At 36.5% G+C, this 24026-nt stretch overlaps 1 protein-coding gene across 2 annotated transcripts in view; it reads left to right on the forward strand.

Moving 5' to 3' along the window:
- LOC120532571 (guanine nucleotide-binding protein subunit beta-4) overlaps nt 1-23851 on the forward strand; it is a 184585-nt gene extending 160734 nt beyond the window's left edge. For both annotated transcript variants that reach the window (XM_039758694.1, XM_039758685.1), the window contains exons 2-10: nt 2538-2653; nt 4375-4413; nt 7331-7437; nt 8106-8169; nt 10140-10302; nt 10579-10645; nt 17887-18088; nt 20020-20236; nt 20334-23851. In XM_039758694.1, coding sequence (XP_039614628.1) covers nt 2597-2653; nt 4375-4413; nt 7331-7437; nt 8106-8169; nt 10140-10302; nt 10579-10645; nt 17887-18088; nt 20020-20236; nt 20334-20440 — 1023 coding nt within the window. In that variant the 5' untranslated portion in view covers nt 2538-2596 and the 3' untranslated portion in view covers nt 20441-23851. The remainder of the gene's footprint in view (nt 1-2537; nt 2654-4374; nt 4414-7330; nt 7438-8105; nt 8170-10139; nt 10303-10578; nt 10646-17886; nt 18089-20019; nt 20237-20333) is intronic.
- Nucleotides 23852-24026: the final 175 nt, after the last annotated feature.

Consider the following 24026-nt stretch of genomic DNA (forward strand, 5'->3'; position numbering starts at 1 on the left):
CTAAAGTGACATGGATGTACTGTTTTACAATATTTCTGCAATCTGAAGACACATATATCCCAATAATATTCTTATCTTGAAAAATTGTCATATTTAGTATTTTTAACCCTTTTTTTAATATTTGGACTTGACCCTATTAGACTAACACTAACTTCTCAAATTTCCACATGCTGAAGACAAATACTGAGACACTAGGCTCAAAACTTTATTAATCCTAACCTGTTCAGACAGTTGTGCCACATAATCTAATAAACATGCTTTGCTTTGAAAAGCTTCAGCATCATATCATTGGTGAAGTCTCTACCAATTTATACACAGAGCCAAATAACTGACCTAATATATCAGTGCTAGTAACAGGGCCTGTTTCTTTTATCCATTCTACCATACAGGAGTTAATATTTTGATCAACACTGCAAGGACTTGAACTGCCTATCCACATCAAATCCTTTTGGTAGAATATAGTGTGTATGTGTTGTTATTCATATAATTACAAATATTATTTTTAGTAGCATGTTCAATTATTCTATTTTAATATATGACATTTTTAATGGATTTTAAAACTATTAACTCAAAGTCACTTCCTAAAATGTATTGCTTTTGTACATGCAATAAGGGAACTTAGTAAAGGAAAGTTCCTTCCTGCCTTAAAGTTAGCATCAGCAGGTTGCATCATATGTTGCTGCTGAATTTCCCAGAAATGTAAGGTACTTCTCCCAGTATTCTATTTTACATAAGTGTCCTATCATTTCATGCAACCAGTTGTTTTGCTTCTGTATTTTTCTGGAATGTAACCTTAGAATGATCATAGTTTGTTACTGATGCATTACGTTTTGTTTTTTTTCATGTGATGCCAGTGTTACACTTTAAAGAAAGTCTGTCTTAAAGAACATTGTATCCCCAGCCAGTACTGCACAATATGTTAGTGAAAATGACTAATGCTTGGTTTACGTGATTTTAGCCAATGAACATAGTTTGGAAATCAGAGTTCACCCCAACCCCCCAATAGTCTATATGTAGTTAAAAATTCAGAGTAATAGTGTACTTTGCTTAGTATGTCTAACTTTGTTAGGCAAAAGACCCCCCCTCACCCACAAACACACTGGTTACTTGTACTGCGAGATGGTTGCTCTTTCTCTCTGTCTGAGTATGTATGGATGTATGGATGTATGGATGTATGGATGGATGGATGGGTGTGAGTGTGCAGCAATGTATACACTACTAGTCAAAGGTTTGGCCACATCCAGAAATGTTAGTTTTATTTAATTACAAATTGATACTCAATGGCGGCTGCTGTTTGAAATTGCCATTTCTTTATTATTTACATATGCAAAGCCCATTTTTAGTAGCCATTCCATCAGTGTCCTAATAGTAAACTCTTATTAGCTCACCTTTAAGTCTGTTTATCTAGTCATTTTTAAATGCTAATTGGTTATTAGAGAAACATTTCTATTTGCATTAGCATCACCTGTTATTTTGTTCACTTGGTTTGCAAGGTACTAACATTACTAAAGTTCAGTTTTGTATTCAAAAATGGTGAAAGTGAAACCACTTGCTCAAGAAACATTGCAGTCTATTGTGTTTTTTTTTTAACAGAATGCAGGTTATACCGTGCAACACACTGCCCGGAAACTTAAAAAATTTTATTTAAAAAAAAAACCCAAAAAACTGTGTCTTACTGTCCGTTTAAAAAATTGCACAGGAGGAAAATGTGCAAATCATAATTTTATATATTCTGTGGAGTTCTATAAGGTGGAGCATTGTTATTATTTACTTCTTAAAAATACTGATTATTGCTTTAAAGTTGATTGACAGCATGCCAGGGCGAACTGCAGAGGTCTTGAAAATGAAGGTCCAACACTGCAAATATTGACTCTTTGCATAAACTTAATGTAATTGTCAATAAAAGCCTTTGAAATTTATGAAATGTTTGTAGTTAGACTTCAATATACCATAGAAACATCTGACGAAATGATCTAAAAACACTGAAGCAGCAAACTTTGTGTAAACCAATACTTCTCAAAACCTTTGGCCATGACTGTAGATGGCAGCAGGAATAATAATCCAATTCAGAAGACAAATTTTAGTTGGTAGGATGATGTTGTTTGATTTCCAAATAGGTCCCAAGTGGCACATAATAGCCATTGCCTTCCCAGTCTGACATGGGGTGTCTTGTTCAGACCCACCATCTGTTGCTACTGAGGTGATTGATGAGATCCACTTCCTCCATACCGCTGTTGAATATGCTTTAAAGCTGGTCAAGGAATTCTTTATTAAAACTGCGCCCAGCTGCTGCAGCAGTTATGAATGGTATTATTCCATTTATGATCTTTTTGGAAATATGAAAAAAGCAATAATAGTTTACAAATGCTTTCACTCTTGCACTTATATTCAGTGTAAGAAAGTGGTTGGAGACAATTGTAAATTTACAAGTTTAAATTTTCGCAAACAACAATAACTGATTTTAAATGTATTAGTCATACTTCTGAACATTAGAATAACTTTTTCATTGAAAATTACTTATTTCTTTATTTTTTTAGGCCTTTTAGCAACTAGTTGTGGTACTTGGATTGCTCACAAGAAACACTGAGACGGAACGATGAGTGAATTAGAACAGTTGCGGCAGGAAGCCGAGCAACTGCGGAACCAGATTCGGGTAATTATTTTTAATTTTTTTTTGCTTTAATCCTCCTTCCTTATCCCCAAACTTTCCCCAAAAGGTTATGTGGTTTCTTATGGTAACAATTTTAGTGTTAAAATTTGCAAAAAAATATCTGCATAGCTCTGGAGGATCTTTTTCTCTCAGCTGATGAATGAGATTCCGCTTTAGGACTCCATACTTCTGAAAAATGAAGTGCATTATGTTTTATTTATTTTAAGACAAAGTGTATGAGAAACAATACATTCAGATTCACTAAATAAAATTATAAGGGAATAATGCAAACTTGATTATGGTAATTGATTAATCTGGCTTAGGTGAGGTGTTCATTATTGTGTAATTCATTATTTCATAGTTAACAAAAGTGTGTAATAGGTTGAATACAAGGAAAAACTCCAGCTTCATAAATGCTTCCCATGAATTATTTAATTTGTTTGCATGTGTATACTTAAGTCATTTTTCTGTTAATAATTAGAAGTGAAAACTTAATAGATTATGAACAACCAATGTGTCTTGTAGACAGAAAACTTGCAGTTGAGGCAACTCCACATGTTACGTTACCCATACATTCCATGTGTTAAGTCAATTAGTGTATCTACTTTATTTGCATAAGAGGCAGATATATTTCAGCCATTGTTTATTATATAAGATTTTTCATTGGTTCAAAGGTTTATGTAATTGATTATTCAGCTTGGAGTATATGTAATTGCTTTGGAACCATTTTGGTTCCTGTACTGAGGTCTGAAGGCTGGTATCAATACTGAAGTCAAAATTTTAGTACCGATCTACCTGGTGCCTACATACATGTAAGATCCTACCTTTAGAGCCAGTACCTTGTTGCCTTTGATACCACGGGAAAATCCAAGCTACTCAGCCAAGGCCTTAAAAAATTCTGGACCTCCGCAAATCCTGTTCCATATTCGGATCAATTTTACTAACAAATTAATTTAGGAAGGAGGCACAAATCAACTCCTAGGGCTGAACAAGCTTTGTTGCAAAACGTTCAAGTAATCCCAAAGATAACAACAAAGGAACTAGAAATGAGTTGAACTACCATTAAGAGAGTCCATTGCCTTGGCCCGAACAGCATTCATTCAAGACCCACATAAAAAAACCCAAACTGAAGTTTGCAGGTGATCAGAATGACAAAGTCTTAGATTTTTGGAGGACTATTCTGTGGTCAGAAGAAAAAACAGTTTAACTGTTTGGCCATAAAGATTAATCCTATGTATGGAAGAAGATGGTTGAGGTTTTTAAGCCAAAGAACTCTATCCTGTCCTAGCCAGCTGTGATACATACAGGTATAGGTAATAGCACCATGTTTGGGGGGTGTTTTGCTGGTAAAAGGATTGGAGCATGTCAGAAAATAAATTGCATCATGAGTAAAAAGGATTATCAAGAAATTCTGAAGCAGTACCTGGATGTCTGCCAGAAAGTAAAAACTTGGTTGCATATTTGTCTTCCAGCAAAACCATAACGCTGAACATACCTCCAACGCTGACTTAAAACACAAAAATGTGAAAGTATTGAGGTGGCCCATAGAAAATTGTGGGCTGAACCGAAAATGTGTGTCTGTGCAAGGATACCTACAATCCGGATTTTAACCCGTTCTAGCAGGAGGGATGGGCAGAAAAATGTTATTTGTACTTTGCAGTTTCTTTTTTTATGTTTTTATTATCTGAGTATTATTGGTATTTTTGTTCTCTGTTTTGTTTTAGGATGCCAGGAAAGCATGTAGTGACTCCACACTTTCCCAGGTAAGTGTTTTGATAGCTTTATTTGACCTTATTCATTAGCAGAATATGTAAGTGTTATAATTTATACCAGTAACACTTCACATAATAAACTGTATAATAATAATTTGATTAAAAGAGATTATAAAATATTAATTTACTGTATAGATTCATTTCCTAGCATAGTCTGTCTGGATTTGTTTGCATATTTTCCCCAGGTTTGGTGGATTTTCTCTGGCAACAATTTCCTCCTGAATTGTATTTGATGCTTTTGGACCAGGCTGTAGCAACCCAAAGTTTCATGATAGAAAAATCAAGTTAAAAGGTTGATGGATAGGTAGATAATACTAGCAGTGTCACGATTATTCAGTGTAATTTTGCAAAAAATTTGCCTGATCATATTTAGTTAACTGCTTAAAAATCTCTGCGTCTCATACAAAATTGCATGTTGGCATGTTACCATGCTCAGTACAGTTTTTGAGTATCCTAATTATGGTGGAATATGCACCACATTCTGCATAGGAAAATCACTGTAAATAATCAGCTGAAAGACTCCTCTGTGTTGAGAGTGTTTCAGTAGAAGAACTGATCAAATGGTCAGGTGTTCACTGTATGAAGTGGAGATAATGTCCCACAGCAGCACTTGTTCCATGCATAAACTGAGGAGGAAACACTATGTAACTACAATGTACTTACCTCCTTGCTTAGCCAACAAGTAGTGTTTCTTTTAGTGATATGAAGCTAATTAATTTGGAAATGTATTACTAGTGACTAGTAGGGATGCCACAAGAACTGATATTTTGGTACTAATTTGGTGCCAATGTTCTGAAAACATGGCTGTGATAGTTTTTTTTATAGTATCGGTAGTACCAAGAAAGTCTGTACTGCACTAATGTGTGACTACAGGTTAAACTACAAACACAAATGGATCACAGTATTGATGATGTAGTCCCTCTTGAACAAATGTCAAAAAGAAAATAAAGAGAGGTCTTGTCTGGAAATGCTTTTGTATTCAGGCAAGAAAATTTCAGGAATTGTACTTGTTTGTTTTAAAAAAAAAAAACACACACACACAGGCTTACGTTATTGCCACTTTTATCCCATTATGGAAATAATTCAGAAACAGATTTGTGTGTGCTTTGTAAGAGAAATAACATTATAGATCAGATTAGGTGTTATTGTTTAACTTGTTGTCATGCATTTGGCTCAGATACTCTATGTACAGAAACATTTTTTTCAGTTCAGTGCATTCTTTGAGTAATAGTGGTGGAAAATGATAATTACATTTAGCAGATAATTTAACTGTTCAAAGAAATACAAATGCTCGAACGGCTTGAACCTTCATCCTATTGCTAGTAAGTAGCATGAATTTCTCAAGTTAACCATCAACCACAACACTGAAAGAACTATTGTAGAAAAGCTAAATACATTGCATCCGGAAAGTATTCACAGCGCATCACTTTTTCCGCATTTTATGTTACAGCCTTTTTCCAAAATGGATTAAATTAATCTTTTTCCTCAGAATTCTACTCACAACACCCCATAATGACAACGTGAAAAACGTTTACTTGAGATTTTTGCAATTTTATTAAAAATAAAAAAAATTGAGAACATGTACATAAGTATTCACAGCCTTTGCCATGAAGCTCAAAATGTTTTGGGTCATTGTCTTGTTGGAATATCCAACACCTCCATAACTTCAACTTTGTGAGTGATGCTTGAACATTATCCTGAAGAAGTTGTTGATACTGGGTTGCTTTCATCCGACCCTGGACTTTAACGAGGGCCCCAGTCCCTGAACTAGACACACAGCCCCACAGCATGAATGATCCTCCACCAAATTACACAGCAGGTAGCAAGTGTTTTTCTTGGAATTCAGTGTTGTTGTTCCATCATGCAAAGTGCTTTTTGTTATGACCAAATAACTCAATTTGTGTCTCATCAGTCCAAAGCACTTTGTTCCAAAATGAATCTGGCTTGTCTAAATGAGCATTTGCATACAACAAGCAACTCTGTTTGTGGCGTGAGTGCAGAAAGGGCTTCTTTCTCATCACCCTGGTTTAACAGCAACTGTGCTTGTGGCCTTCCATTTCCTGATTACATTCCTTACAGTTGAAACTGACAGTTTAAACCTCTGCGATAGCTTTTTATAGCTTTCCCCTAAACCATGATGCTGTACAATCCATGTTTTCAGATCTTTTGAGGATCTTTTGCTGTCACTCTTCAGATGAGAGTCAAAGGGAAGCACAACTTGCAATTGACCATCTTAAATACTTTTTCTCATGATTGGACACACCTGTCTGTGAAATTCATGGCTTAACAAGCTAATCCAACCAATTTGGTGTTGCAAGTAATCAGTATTGAGCAGTTACATGCATTCAAATCAGAAAATTTACAAGGGGACCCACATTTCTGCACAGCCAGTTTTTCACACTTGATTTAATTTCATACAACTACATACTGCTTCACTATAAATTTTGTTCGGAAAACACCCCAGTACTCAGATGTTCCTAGGAAATGAAAGACATACCACTGTTATCTTTTTTGTTGAAAGTAGAGTCAATTATTATGCTGGCTGAGAGGGGTTCTTTTTCATATGACCGTATAACTATTTTAAAGTGGAAGACGTGTACACTAGCATATCTAATTAAAATATAGTTGAAGTTTCCTTCCTTAGAGCTTGTAAGTTGCATGAGCATGGGTAAAGTAAATAGTAATAAGATATACTTGCTTTCAGGACTGCTTTACTCATTGAACTTTTTGCATTATCATCAGCATTTGCTTAAGTTTTGTGGAATAAGCTGAGCTTATTTTTTTGACTTTCATATCAAGAAAAAAAACTTAGATTTACCATTCAGCATTAGGTAAACTATGTAGTAATACAGAATTCTAATTGTATCTATTTGGAGTATTCATTTTTACATTTTTTTTTTATAATTAGATTACAGCTGGCCTGGATTCAGTGGGCCGAATTCAAATGAGAACACGTCGCACTTTGAGAGGCCACTTAGCCAAAATCTATGCGATGCACTGGGGATCTGATTCTAGGTAATTATAAAGTGTTTTCATATTTAATGCAATTTATTTTATTATAATTCATATTTCCTATTTAAAATGTTAATTTATGAGACTTCACATTTGGATATATACATAAAATATATACATTTATATATAGAAGTATATGGGCAAGTAGTCACATTGTGAGCAAACTCCTACTCCTCTTTGTTTTTGGTCTGGTATAGTTACCCCTGTATAGTCTCTCTTAAAACGTCATATATACTTTAAAAAAAATAATAATAATTATAGTTTCTTTAGAAGATTTTTTTCATTCATATGTGAACTAATGATACATTGAAAATATTTAACTTTTTTGTTTTCGTCATGTACTGTGTTCTGTAAATGAAGCTTGATACTTAATATCAATTTTAAAAATGTTCTGCTTATTTATCCCTTTCTTTTGAAATTTAAGTTTCACTTTACCCTTAGGGAAAGGCTTTTTCGTGTCTTGGTTTTTGGGTCATTTATTAGCAGATGTTTTATAATTTAACTTTTAAACTGAATGAGGTGCATATTTTATGATCAGAAAAAGTGTAAAGCAGTCAGAATATTTTAATTAGTGTCATTTTATGTTGACTAACAAAAGCCATTGCAGGACATTTTCTTCTCTTGTATTTCAATAATATTCACTTAACTGCATTCCATCTTTCCTGTTACAGGCTACTTGTCAGTGCTTCTCAAGATGGCAAATTAATTATTTGGGACAGTTATACCACAAATAAGGTAACATTTTATGAAAGTGATTGTCAACTAACAGATCTGATCATATTTATGAATTACTGAACTTGCTGAAAAAGAACACTATATATAAATTTTAATGCATATATCTTTGGAATTCAAAAAAATTGTTGTTCTAATATACCTAGAGAAGTGTAAAATATGTGCCCCTGTTTGACATTAAAAAGTATGTTTTCATTTATAATTCTGGTTCTGCAGCTAAATGGCATATAAGAAAAGGAAAACGGAGCACGCTATCAAATCTGTCATTTTATTTTGAGCTATACTAGCATAGATTTGTCAGAAGTAATTATTCTGTTTTTGGCCGTCATCTTATGTTGATGTGCTAATCATTTTAATTAATGTTTGTTACATGTTTTATATTGCTATTTTGGTAACATCATTATTAATAATAATTTACATTTATAAATCACTTATTGCATCTATATTTTGTGTGTGTGTTTTCCAGTGGGTGCAGCCATCTTATGTGGTTGTTCACATAGATATATGTACTATGTGTGTGTCTGGTTGCTGTGATATTGCATGGTTGCCTAGGCATGTGATATATGTGCTTTGCAACCATTGTCTCGGTAGCCACATATATAACATGGCTGCTTACACTTAGCAAGCATTAGAACTGTATTTAAAGGAAAGGTGTTCCTGTGAGTCTTGTTTAAACAAACAAAATATTTAGGGAAAGACTGTTTGGTTTTGACTTTGCACTTTGTAGTTGGTTATCAATTTGAAATTTTGTGCATCAATTCCTACCTTGCTTCCTGACAGCTTTTGTCCTAAAAAATCAATGTAAGACCATTCAAGCCATTCATTATTTTTCCCATAAAATCCACAGTTTGGACACACCTAGTAAAATGATAGTTTTGTAAGCAAAATTAAGTTATTATAACTAGCTATGCAGAAAGCAAACTTAAATGTGACATATTCCTGAAGAATTTTAATGTAGTACAATTACTGTTAATTTATTGAATTTCTAAGATTGGAAAAAATAAAATAGATGTAGCATATGCAAAACTTTGGGGACCTGCAAGGGGATCCTATAATGCTGTATTTTTGAAGTCTCTGAACTTAAAGTGTGCAAAGCAATGGCATTTCTGCTCCAAAGATGTGTGCAGTATGATTTTAGCCTTTTGAAAAGGGTTCTGCTTATTGCAAAAAACAGTGATTTTTCCGCTTAACCTAAGCTGATCCAAAATTCAGCTTTACTAGCAAATAAACTTCATGTGGTTTAGATAAATCTTCTTCAGTTAAATATGTATAAAAATAGATTGTTTTGACTTTGGAAATGTATTGTTACAACATACACATTAAAAATACTGAATGGATAATATGTATACAAATCTTTTGTCATACAGAAAATTGTGATGACTTTCAAGGCAATTGAATACTTTTGCTTGCCACTGTATGTTTCATTGGTTCCCTTTTAATTTATTATTATCCTTACTTGCTCTGAAAAATAAGGGTAGTTGGCAATTAAACTAGGAAAGGAGATAATAGGACACGCCTTACAATTAAAATCCAAGCACACATGCTCATGTTCATTATTTCCAAGATGAACTTCCTGTGACGCGGGAAAGCATGCACCTTTAAGTATAGGGTGATATGGTGCTGAAACATAAGGCACTGTATCACATGTCTTGCATCCTGGTTTGATTCCAGATTGTAGGTGTGTATTTTTATGTAGTTGGCATGGTCTTCATGTGTGTGATTTTTTTTAAAGGATTCTCTTTGCTTCTAAATACATGACACAAGTAATTGAAAAATCTAAATTTACTAAGTGTACCCTATAAAAAAGATGGTAAGCCATGTTCTCTTGTGATGCTTGGGTATGAAATTTTAGAGCCAATCAAGGATAATTGTTTTATTCTTTTAAATATTTTATTGTGTATAATGAATGTGATTTTTAATTTTTTTATTATTTAAGTATATTTATGTGTAAGCTTGTACTGTATTTTTTTTAGATGCATGCTATCCCATTGAGGTCATCCTGGGTTATGACATGTGCATATGCACCATCTGGAAATTATGTAGCCTGTGGTGGCTTGGACAACATATGCTCAATATACAGCCTAAAAACACGAGAGGGTAATGTTCGAGTGACACGGGAGTTGCCAGGTCATACAGGTAAATAATTTTTGAAGAATTATATTGTGAGTAGTCAGATATGGCAGAAAAAATGTTTATTGTATAATTTGATGCTTCCATTTACACCTCACTAAACCATTTATGCACTGCTAATAAATGCTGTTTAATAATGTTGTGTATTAATTTGATTTGTATATTATATTGAAACAAGTAGAAAAAGATACCAAAATGAATATAAAATTTAATAAAGAATACCTTCACATTTTATAATCATGGCTTTGTCTCCTGAAATTAACAATTTTTATTTTTCCCCAGGATATCTGTCTTGTTGCCGATTTTTGGATGATAACCAGATAGTAACAAGTTCAGGAGATACAACCTGGTGAGTAATAAGATATTTTTGTTTCCCTTCAAACTGAAACTGCAGAATATTTTAAAATAGGTTAACATATTAATTAGCTAGCTTACTTTGTGATGTATTCGGTGGATACAATACGGACTATATTTTGGAAGCAGCCATAATTACAGAATTAGTTGAAAGTTTAAAACTCTTAAAACAGAATATGGGACATTTAAGATGCTGTATAATAAACATTTATGTCTTATGTGCAGTTTTATGAGTCCATTTTAGCTAGCATAATTTTGACACACTTCATTATTAAATCTAAACCAGGGTAATCATTATTAAGGTTAAAATTTAAACAGTATGCAGGTAACATGCACAATTTTTTTTTTTCTTTTTACAAAAGCTTGTAAAATGTCCAGCTTTGTGCTTTCTTTAAATTACAGATGTTACTTTTTATAAGTTGCCTGTCCTGTTCTGCTTTTCTGTGTGGATTCTTAATATATTTGAATCAAAATATCTGGACTATAGTTATTTTATAAGCAACACAAGGGTTCAATAGGATGCCTGCTTATTTATTTTGTCTCACATGGCATCTTCCATGTTTAGATTTATGTAATACCGAATCAGAGCTTAATATTTAAAGATTTCATTCTTTTCAAGAAGATTTGAGGTTTACTTTTTTGGTGTTCTGAAGTGATCAACATAAAGTAGGGGTACTCAAATGACGGACCACGGTCCACAATCCGGACCGCCAAGACATTTTTGGTGGACTGCGTGATTAAAAGCGGCAATGTAAAATGATATTTTGAGACGAAACACGGCGAGTACTAAAATGCGAATTATCCACCAAAGTCAGAGCTCCGTTCGCATAAGATCAACGCCCTTAAGTCATCGTTAGTAGCGAGTTCATCGCTGATGACAAAAGCGACCACCATACAATCAAATGTTACAGAAGCTTCGCTATGCATTGTTTGGGTTCTTGGCAGACATAAGAAAGCATTTACTGATGCAGAGGTTGTTAAAGAATGCACGATGTCTTTAGCGACAAAAAGTGTGTTGAACTGATTCAGCAGATACCGTTATCAGACAGTAGCCTACTGCTAGTCGTCGTGCGGATGACCTTTCTGACAATGTCGGTGGTCAGTTAATATCAGATCTTGTTTGCTCTTGCGTGCGATGAATCCACTGATAAAACTGACATGTCTCAACTCTGTGTATTCACAAGATTTTTTGATGGCCATAATTTTTTTGAAGAGTTTCTGACATTACTACCGCTAGCAAAACAGACCCGCGGTGAGGACGTGTTTTCAGCATTATCGCAGTTTATGCATGCAACTGTTATTGGATGTAACCAAAAAGGATTCCCTTATAATAGACGGGGCACCAGCAATGACTGGTAAAGATAGAGGACTTGTCACTCGTATGAAGGCACTTCAGCCCAACCTTGTTGCTTATCACTGCATCATTCATCAGTTGGCCCTCTGTTCAAAACTTTGTGACGAACTGGCGGAAGTGATGTCTACTCTTGTGAAATTAGTGAATTTTTTACGATGTAATTCGTCTCTACAGTATTGTCTGTTTCGTTCTTTTCTTGAAGAGATGTCTGCAGAATTTGGAGATTTTCTGCTTCACAATGACGTCAGATGGTTAAGCAAGGGCCGTGTGTTGGAAAGGTTCTGGAATCTCCGTGAAGATGTAGCTGACTTCCTGCAGTCCTTGAATACAAAGAAAGCTGCAGAATTTTTAACATTTATTCAAGACAGTGACAACGTCGCACTGCTGGCATTTCTTGTTGATATTATGGGACATATAAATACACTGAATTTGTCACTTCAGGGTGCAGACAAAACCGTTGTCAAATTGCAAGAGAAATGTTGTGCTTTTGAAACAAAACTGAGCATTTTCATCAATGACATGGAAGGTAGCAAGATGCTGCATTTCCCAAACCTGAAGAGCTGCATGACAGCTGATCAACAGGCATGTTTTCAGTTGATTTCCACATTTCTACATCATTTGAAGGTTGAGTTTGATGAACGTTTTAAGGATTTCAGAAAACTGAAGGCTGTGTTTTTGTTGCTGATCCTTTCATTGTCCAGCCTGACAGTGAATGGACATCTGTGGCTGCCTCAATTTTTCTGAACTCAAACCCGTTACTGTTGCAAATGGAAGCAGCTGATTTGCAAGCTTCTCACGTTTTGAAAGCAAAATTGAATGAAGTCGGCATAACAAGTTTGTTCCAGATTCTCCGTATCCTGCTGCAAAGAAACTGGCGATTTCCGTGCTCACTATGTTTGGTTTAACATATTCTTGTGAGTGTGTGTTCTCCACTATGAACACTATCAAGACGAAACATCGAAGTGTAATTACCGACCAGAACCTCAGGAATGCAATGAGAATTGCACTGACTGGTTACTTACCGAACTATGCTGCCATTATGAAATCGAAACAACAGTTTCACACTTCACACCGAGTGACAATCATTTACGTACCAACTGTTGTAATTGGTGTGTTAATTGCAAGTAATGATGTGACTTTTTAGCATTGTTTTCCATGTTTTGTGCATGTCTTGGTCTTTTGTAAAAATTTTATCATTTGCGTTGAATCTATTACTAGCCTGCAACAGACCTACACCTACAGTCCTACACGGTAAACCTGGCTATAGCGGACCCCGATGGTTGGTGGCGAACTGAATATGGACCGGCATTCAAAAACTTTGAGTACCCCTGACATAAAGTATTTTGCAGGTAAAGATGCAAAGAATCTTATACCTGATGTAGTTTATACTCGAGGGTAGTAAGAACCTCTAGGGCATTGCGTCACATGTACTGATCTTTCCTACATGGCAGACAAAACACTACTTTGTCATGTTGCTTATGGCCTATTAAATACTGTGAATATAAATACTTTGAATATTACCTGAGCTTCTCATCTGATGTTGTGCGAGGAGATTGATGGTGTCTTTGAAGTAATTTCCAGTAGACCGTTTTGATTGTGGAGTTGATCTGACCAGATGAGTTTGTCTTAGATGGAGAGATCACTTCATCTTCATTAACATCAATGTTTTATTATTTGGTACTGAATAATTACCTGTTATTGGTGGATGGTACAAGCTGCAGAAAGGACTTAGTTCTGCTTTAGGCCATGTCTCATGTTTCTAGTGATTTTTAGCCATACAGTCATTTACATTTTTTTTGTGAGTTGGTGGCAGTCACAACGTAATGTGAAATACTCAGTGACTCTGTCCAACTAGTTGGTGAATCACCCTGATTTTGATTTTGTGTTAAGCTTCAGGAGCAGTTTCTGTGTATGTAAAAAGCTGACAACCAAAGAGTGCACATCTGGTGCTTCAAATATACCAAAAGAATTTGCACTAAAACATGGTGTACGGACAAAAGCGTAAATGTACTTGCACAAAAACAAACTCCAGGTGCAGAAAACCATGTGTAAGCCAACTTCCACACACTTCAGCTCCATAAATCCTGGTCATTGTGAAAAGTAACGCACATGCACGCGCCTGATGCCCCACCCCGATTCCTCCCAGAATTTCACATATTTTAATATGTAAATGAATATAAATAGTCCCCTTCCGTTCAGTGTTTGGTTAAAAGACAATGGCAAAAGAAGGTGGGGAAAAAAAAGAATTTCGGTGAATGCAAAGTGGAGGCAAGGAAAAACATACAATTTGTTGTCTTACGCTGTTGTATAAGCAACAAAAGCAAGGCTGAGACATTTGAAAGTTCAAGTTCAGAAGATCACCCAGTGCTTGAAATTAAAAAGAAGCAGTCAGATGTCACAGTCAACATGAAAAGGCAAATCACAGGCCACCGTCTGCTTATTCTTTTTCATACAGTATTACAAAAGCTGACCAATGTGCCAATGACCTGTTGGTGCTGCTGTGCCGTGTACATTTTTGGGCACTGGCTGTTCACACACCTCTGCCTTGGAAACAAACCATTGGGAGTCCATGTGGCTGTGTGCTGATGGACTGTTCTGCAGTCATAATTTTGCAGTAGTGGATGCTGTAAAATATGAGGCCTAAGAACTAAGGAATATACAGGTGCCAGTCGTAAAATTAGAATATCATGACAAAGTTGATTTATTTAAGTAATTCCATTCAAAAAGTGAAACTTGTATATTAGATTCATTCATTACACACAGACTGATGTATTTTAAATGTTTATTTCTTTTAATTTTGATGATTATAACTGACAACTAATGAAAGTCCCAAATTCAGTATCTCGAAAAATTAGAATATTGTGTAAAGGTTCAATATTGAAGACGCCTGGTGCCACACTCTAATCAGCTAATTAACTCGAAACACCTGCAAAAGCCTTTAAATGGTCTCTCAGTCTAGTTCTGTAGGCTACACAATCATGGGGAAGACTGCTGACTTGACAGTTGTCCAAAAGACGACCATTGACACCTTGCACAAGGAGGGCAAGACACAAAAGGTCATTGCTAAAGAGGCTGGCTGTTCACAGAGCTCTGTGTCCAAGCACATTAATAGAGCGGCGAAGGGAAGGACAAGATGTGGTAGAAAAAATTGTACAAGCAATAGGGATAACCGCACTCTGGAGAGGATTGTGAAACAAAACCCATTCAAAACTGTGGGGGAGATTCACAAAGAGTGGACTGCAGCTGGAGTCGGTGCTTCAAGAACCTCCACGCACAGACGTATGCAAGACATGGGTTTCAGCTGTCGCATTCCTTGTGTCAAGCCACTCTTGAACAATTCTTGATTGGCCAGCAAACTCGCCTGACCTTAACCCCATAGAAAATCTGCGGGGTATTGTGAAGAGGAAGATGCAATACGCCAGATCCAACAATTCAGAAGAGCTGAAGGCCACTATCAGAGCAACATGGGCTCTCATAACACCTGAGCAGTGCCACAGACTGATCGAATCCATGCCACGCCACATTGCTGCAGTAATCCAGGCCAAAGGAGCCCCAACTAAATATTGAGTGCTGTACATGCTCATACTTTTCATGTTCATACCTTTCAGTTGGCCAAAATTTCTAAAAATCCTTTTTTTGCATTGGTCTTGATTGATATTGTAATTTTTTGAGATACTGAATTTGGGACTTTCATTAGTTATCAGTTATAATCATCAAAATTAAAAGAAATAAACATTTGAAATACATCAGTCTGTGTGTAATGAATGAATCTAATATACAAGTTTCACTTTTTGAATGGAGTTACTGAAATAAATCAACTTTGTCATGATATTCTAATTTTATGACCGGCACCAGTAAGGGCTGTACTATGTACTATGTGATATTGACCACAATTTAAATGAATTGGTTAAAAATAAATGCTGCACCTGATTACCTGTTTTTACATTCTGCTAATTACATTCAAATGAAGTTGTAACGCTGTGCAATTTGGCAGATCATTTGGTGGGTCAGATTCAGGTTCATCATTGCACATCTCTTCAGGTTCGGACGGGCAAACCGCAACTATAGAGCAGCATGTTAATAGAGTGAAAATGTGTTCTATTTACATAAGCAAATTCTTGGAAGGTGCCTTTATACTGTAGTGTAGCGACAGCACCGAGTGCCACAATGGATCGATTCTCTGCACTTTTTGTGGCCATTTGAGGTGACTCACTATCTGTAAAAGAACTGCTTGACTTTGCCGCACTAGTTGGAAAAACACCTGCCATTTTAATAGGTTTTGCAGCTACTATATATGATGTAAAGTCAGCTTATTCTTTTGGTGAATCCTCCGTAGCCGATGTAACTTGATCAACGCCGTTGCATTGGCAACGTGTGGGCAGCTGACTGCTCCGATTACATTTGGAAAACCGGACTCTGTAGCGAATTACACTTTTTGATCTTTCGCAGTTCAAACACAGTGTAAGGAAATCTTATATATCTGGACAACAAGGAGATAATACCATCCTATACAGCTGGCATAGCGTGGGTCTGTGATAAAGATTGTGAAATAACCCAATCAGTCAGCAAGTTCCTGTGCTTAAAAACCTGAGAGTGGACAGAACTTGCACAGAAGCATGGTAGAGTACAATTCCTCAAAGTGTACCTTTGTGAAGCCGGTACCAGTTCAGCACAGAGCTCCAAGAGGAGAGCTCTTGGAAATCCAAATTGCACCATTATATTGTTACAAAATGATTACAATCAAGTGACTTAAATTTGTAAATGATATGCAGTTAATTTTGGAGTATTTGATTAATCCTGCACCATTGATGCGAATATAAAAAAGAAAGGTAAATGACACTGAAACAGTAGCACTGCTTTAATGCTGGGTGCAGCCAGTTTGCAAAACCGAGTGGAAACCTGCGTATGCCCAGGGTATGGCTGGCATGAGGATCTGGTTTTAGTTTTTACACATTTTGTGCATATGCACCATTTATACATGCGGCCTCTGCTGATACTTTGGAAATGTTAAACTGAACTGGAAAATAATTACTTAGTCATCCAATTCAGTATACCCTGTAATTTGTCGGCTTTGTATGATATGCTCAGGCGACGAGGCCAGCAATGCTATTGTCCAGTTTTTTATTCACTTTTACTTGGAAGTTGTGAAATGCAACATTGGCTTTGGTTACTAATGTCAACCAGAAAAATTAGTGACCTAAACGCCTCAGTAGTAAACCTTTCATATACAGGGTATTTCAAGTACAACACCATACACAGTGCAAACCATATATTTACAATGAAGAGTATTAACACTTTAATTTCTCACAAACCATCAATAAATCATAACCTCCACATGGATCCATTTGTGGGAATTAATATCTATGATTTGAACCTCAAGGACAAACCTTGGGAAACCAAAACCACTCCTTCACTCTGGGCAGCATGTACAATGTAGGCTCTTTTCCCTACATACCCCAATAATTACAGAGTCGCCTGAGTTGCTCCACTGAATGTGTCAAACATTGAAAAGCTACAGTCTGAATAAAATCCATTTTTGTTTATATAGTGGTCCACCGCTGCCCCCAATTCTGGGATATGAGGCTTAGTTTAAACAGAAAAATATACAGGATTTCTTAATATATGGGTGTGGTTCTTACAATTTGGTTATTCTCATATTGCAGTTCCATTCTTCCTGCTCCCCTTGAAGACAGTTTTCAAACAATAGCAAAACGAAGAAGCTTAGAACATAGGATAAGGATGTAGGACTATATCACTGAAAGGGGTTGAATTTCAGTAGACTTGTGCTTATGTGCCATATCTTCTGTCATCCAGCTGTGATATGAGTCTGTTTTTCCAGATAATCCTACATGAATTTGTATGTTACTGTCTTTTCTCTCCAGTGCTTTGTGGGACATTGAAACTGGGCAACAGACTACCACTTTTACTGGCCACACTGGTGATGTTATGAGCTTGTCGTTGAGCCCCGATATGAGAACATTTGTTTCTGGAGCATGTGATGCCTCATCAAAACTATGGGATGTTCGTGATGGAATGTGCAGGCAATCATTTACAGGCCATGTGTCTGACATTAATGCTGTTTGCGTAAGTACTACAAATCATTGCAATTTTAATAATGTTATACAGGGGAGAAATCGACCTATGATCTGTGTGAATTTCTAGATTGTGTTCCTACCAGATGCAAGTTCAAAATCTGTTTTAAGGTCACCTTCTTGAAGAGATTGTATAAGTGGGATTGTTATGTAATAATCATGGCGAATCATCTGTCCGACTTATTGTACTGCTAAGTATTTGCTACATGAATCCATGTTTGGTAGGATACATTGTGGGGTGTGGCTGATTTTTATAAAGATTTTCATGGACTGTCATGCCGTTTTTTGTTAAAATGGCAACGGTTATGTAAAAAAGCAATAACACTCTTAAACATCTTAACCAATCATGTAATAATTGTGGCAGTTACCAATGGTATGTAAACAGGATAGTCTGTTAACCAAGCTACTTTCTGTGTGTCTTTGAACATAATTCATTCTCAAGAAGGATTTTTTGAAGGTAGTTAAGACTGAGGAAGACACAAGTACAGTACAGTAATCCCTCCTCGATCGCGGGGGTGGCGTTCCAGAACCCCCCGCGATAGATGAAAATCCGCGAAGTAGAAACCATATGTTTGTATGGTTATTTTTATACATTTTAAGCCCTTATAAACTCTCCCACCCTGTTAACATTATTAGAGCCCTCTAGACATGAAATAACACCCTTTAGTCAAAAGTTTAAACTGTGCTCCATGACAAGACAGAGATGACAGTTCTTTCTCACAATTAAAAGAATGCAAATAGATCTTCTTCTCTTCAGGAGCAGAGAATTTCAGAGAGAGAAAGAGCGCTCGCAAAGAAAAGCAAACAATCAAAAAATCAATACATGTGCTTTTAAGTTTGCAGCGGCATTTTTTAGAGGAGCGTTAGTATCTTCTAAGCAAACAGCCACTGTGCAAACAGCCCCTCTGCTCACATCTCCTCCGTCAGGCGCAGAGAACGTCAGAGAGAAAGAGAGAGCGCGAGATTAAAGTAACAATCAAAAAATCAATAAGTGTGCTTTTGGAATCACCGCGATAAAGTGGCATTTCTTAGAGGAGCGTCCGTATCCACTAGGCAAACAGCACCTCTGCTCACACCCCCTCCGTCAGGCAGAGAGAGTGAGAGAGACATAGTAAAACAAACAATCAAGCACTGCGCAAAGCATATCTTTTAGCATTGAGGAGTTTTAGTTAATATGTAATACATGCTCTGATCGGGTAGCTTCTAAGCCATCCGCCAATAGCGTCCTTTGTATGAAATCAACTGGGCAAACAAACTGAGGAAGCATGTACCATAAATTAAGACCCATTGTCCGCAGAAATTCTGGAACCAGCGGAAAATCTGTGATATATATTTAGATATGCTTAAATTTAAAATCCGCGATAGAGTGAAGCCGCGAAAGTCGAAGCGCGATATAGCGAGGGATTATTGTAGATGGATGGAAAGAAAGAACCAACTTTATTTGTTGCCACAGTGAAATCTGGCTTTTTACAGAAGCTGAAATAAATAAATGCATAGATAAGATACATATACACACACAAAATAGTGTGAACACACAGCAGAATGACTAAAAAGAAAGAAAACTGCTGCCTTGGTTTCTGGTCAGTTATTCGTTGGCTGAACGTCTCAGTTTAGCGAAGGTGGTTAATTGTTTTAATATTTGCCAGATTTAATTTATCAAAATAATTTTTAAGTTACAGCCCTAGAGGAGAGTAGCAGAAAATTCTACTGCTGCAGCCCTGTAGATTCAAGGAGTACAAGTTTGTTGGCTGAGCCCATTTTTATTACTGAAGCATTTGTTTGTTTATTGTTTTATTGGAGTTGTCTCAGTTCTCTTATGTAATATGGCTTTTGCATATGTGACTTTATTTGCTGTGCCAGGGTTAAACAAACTCATAGATACTCGACTGTTTCTTGTTGGGTTTTTTCTCTCCCCCCCCCCAGTTCTTTCCCAATGGAAATGCCTTCACCACAGGATCTGATGATGCGACTTGTCGGCTGTTTGACCTGAGAGCTGACCAAGAACTGATGATGTACTCGCATGACAACATCATCTGTGGCATCACTTCAGTAGCGTTCTCGAAAAGTGGCCGACTCTTGCTGGCTGGCTATGATGACTTCAACTGCAATGTGTGGGACACTTTGAAGGGAGAGCGTGCAGGTAAGTCCAGTACAGCCCAGCCTCATTCCCTAGCCAGTTGTCCATCGTGCATAGGACTTCAGATGAGTTTCTGACTCTTGACTTCTTGTTCTTGTAGGAGTTCTAGCTGGCCACGACAACCGTGTGAGCTGTTTAGGAGTTACTAATGATGGTATGGCTATAGCCACTGGATCTTGGGACAGTTTCCTTAGAATCTGGAATTAACTAAGAGTGGAGAGCAAAAGGTTACCTGCGTATCCTCCACTGAGATCGGGGAGACAATGCTGCAGCCCTACAGCTGTGAGAAAGTAACATTCTTTCTACCTTGTATTTCCAGGTGAAGTTTTTTCTATTCACTTACTACACAGAGCTTTCAGTAAATAGTCCAGTCAAATGAAGAAATGAAAATGTACCCTGGCAAACCTCTGACTTCTGACAGGGGCTAGCATGTTACCGTGGTGACCGAGAAGCTAGGAGCCAGTTATTGTTATAAATATTTTCTATTATTTCTGTTTTGTTGGAATCCCAATCAGTTCCTTTTTATTGCGCCCCGTCCCCTACCCTAGAGATTGGTCTGAGAGTTCTTATTTCTGCTCGCCTGCTAAATATCTAACTTTGTTTTTTTTTTGTTTGTTTTTTTTTTTTTTGTTTGTACATAACTGAATGTACACATAACAGCAGCCAATCATTTTACATTTGTTTGTATGTAAAAAGAAAAGAATTTTATGCATTTTTTTAATGAAACATTTTTAGCTTGTATTTGACTTGAGACATCACACTTTGGTTGTGGATGATTACTGTTAAACAATTTCTTAAAAATTACTAATCTTGGGTAAAGATTAGCCTTAGTTTCATTCATGTTCATTATTTTGAGCTTCTTTGGTTTAATATCTGCTTTAAAGCCAAATCTGGTGGTGCCTCTTGGGTGATTGATCTGTATCAGTATTATTTAAAATTCTCCCATTCTAGCCATTGTTTGAGTTTTAGTTCATTTTTCATTTATTAGACTCAAAGAGAGAAACTTTTTTTTTAAACCACATTGCAGCTCCAGACAGACTTTTAAGTAACAAATCGAATGGCACTTTTGAAAGACTCCTTTCACGGCATCCTCTTCTGCAGTGCTCATTTACTCAAATCTGTGATCACTTTACAGTATTGTTGGGGGGTGATGGCAGCAAAAGGGGCACTGGATTCGGTGCACATTGCGCGTGACGTTCATTTTCGGTATCGTCTCGATCAGTTTGAGCCCACATTGGTGTATTTGAACCCATTTGTTGAAGGTGCTGGGTAATATTTTTGTTCTGACACACACAGACATTCCATTTCCTGTTTTTATTTTGTGCATCCAATGAGTACAACATAAGGGGGGCTTACTTACAAGAAGAATGCTGCAACACAAAATGAAAGGCTTGCATGCAGCGCACGGTGCCTGTGCACGGAGTCCACCATGTCCTTCCAGTGGCAGAGCGAAACTCTGCTTTCTTGTCTCGTACTTCATGTGCAGTAAGCAACTTTACAAGACTCTTCCCAAACAAACGTCTTCTGCTGCCATCACTGAATGAAGTGCCAATGCGCTCAGTAATTCAATTCCTAATGTCAAAGGTGCCAGTGGTGAAAATGAGAACAATTAAAAAAAGGTGACCAAAACAAAAACGAAACACTAAATGAACATCTTTGAGAGGCATCCAACAGATTTGCAAGTTAAAGCGGAGTAAATGAAGACGACGATATGCAGTACGTTGTTTTGCTTTTCCGATGCTGAATGAATTCTATACACAGCTCTTTATGTTCATTCAGGCCACATTTTCTGTAAATTATTCTATCAACTTGAATAGATGGGTTACTTTCTTCAGTTACTACTAAAATGTTTTATTGTATTTATTGGTTCTATACAAATAATTTTAAAGAACATGTAGTGAACTGTTAGTTTGAGTTGTGAATTTTAGCCTCACCCACCCAGTACTATTTTTTTTCCCCCCCAAACATGTATCCGTATACATATTTTGACAATAGAATGTGGTTACCAGAAAGACCTTTACCAGTGCTGTATAGTGTATTGAGACAAGTATTAGTGTTGAAAGAACTCTTACTGTAACGTGTGGTCAAAGTACATGCTTTGTTTTGCTTTATCTATAATTTGTGCCAAGATCCCCCAAACGCCAATCACGCTAGCTCTTTAAAAATCCTCATTCTGTGTCACATTTGATTAAACCTGTGTTGTATTTTTTATTTCATTTTTTGAATTATTATTTTTGCTGTTGATTACATACAAAGGAAACAGCAGAAGTACTAACACCAGTTCCCAAATAATATTTATCGAAGATAAAGGAAACAAATGCCTGAACGTTTCATGAGATGCCTAACACTGGTGCCTAAAGAGCGAGTGCCCATTTCTCTGAATTTCTGCTTGGTGCTTATTGTGAATGCCAGTCCTCTTGAAAATAATGACAAGCGTATGCCTTTTAACTAACGTCACCCAACCCAGCAGAAACCCCCATCTTCTAAGCGTGAGCACACGGGCTTTTTGTTGTGTTGAAGTTTTTTTTATTATTATTTTGGGTTTACCTTTTTTTTTTTCTTTCAAATTTTTATCAGGCCAGTTTGAAGACAAGGGAGTCTTTTTTTTCTTTTTATTCATTATTCCCCCCCCTTTCTTTCCATTTTTTGTTTTCACTTCTTAAATGGATGTGACAGTACGTCTGAAGGCATTCCAATATTCTATTCCAAAAGAGTAGCTTTTCTGAACTTCCTTTTTGTCCGAACGTCTGTTTAGTTCCATACCAAGCGCTATGCTATTACGATTACTCCCTGAGCAGTGAGCCACTTTGGAAATGCCATGATCCCTCCGGATAAAAGGAGACGTCTTTTATTGTAAAATACCAGGCAGGCAATTACTGCAGTGTTTCTGTGTAAATTGCAACAGTATTAACAATTAATATGAAATAAAAATATCACATTAACTGTGCCTGTACAGTACACAGAGCATTTTAATTTTCTTACTGTTTTTGAGCTGGGACTTGCACTCTCAAAGTTTAGTAACATTTAAACTACCCAAGTCTTGCATATTAGTATTCCTCCTCCCCAGTCAAAAGGCATTTTTGTTTTTGCAAAATAAAAGTAAATAAATGGGCATTACACTTAATGAATTTAGCTGTAGGCCTCGTAATATTTAATTCCATGAGAAAATAAGTTTTTTTCTTGTTGGTTGATTACATCCGATGAATTGGTACTAAGCATTACGGCATTCACCAGCCGAGGAAAACTGAGGAGGGCAGAAACTTTGAGGGGGGAACTGTTTGTCCTGGCTCAACTTGCCATTACTAGTGTTACGTTTTGTTACCACCGCATTGACACTGATTTTTAGTAATAATGCACTGCCTTACGGCTCTTGTATGTATTCCAACAAAATGTCTTAAGTTTTCAGTTCTTGAGCCAGTCGGAACCAGGGACTATGTGCCATGCGTTTTCTCTTACAGTGCTAATGTGTGAAACTATAATAATCACTTGCTATGAGAATTTTGTTTATAGTCCTTTTTCACACAATATTTTTTCTTTGTATTTGTACAGTGGCTCGGTGAAACTGATGTTGCCATGAATTGATATTGTAACCAATAAAAAAAAAGCTTTTAACCAAGACTCTTGTGTTCTGTGGTTTTCAACAAAATGGCTTGCCGTCTTTAAATGTTCAGTTTCCATTTGGAGTGTATGGCTTGGGTCAACCCTTTCGTTGGCTGCTTCTTCATAAGAGTGTTCATTTAAAAAAAAAATAAATAAAAAACATAACCCAAAGTTTGCATTTTTACAGTTGTTA

Source organism: Polypterus senegalus, chromosome 1 (genome assembly GCF_016835505.1).
Source record: "Polypterus senegalus isolate Bchr_013 chromosome 1, ASM1683550v1, whole genome shotgun sequence".
NCBI lineage: Eukaryota > Metazoa > Chordata > Cladistia > Polypteriformes > Polypteridae > Polypterus > Polypterus senegalus.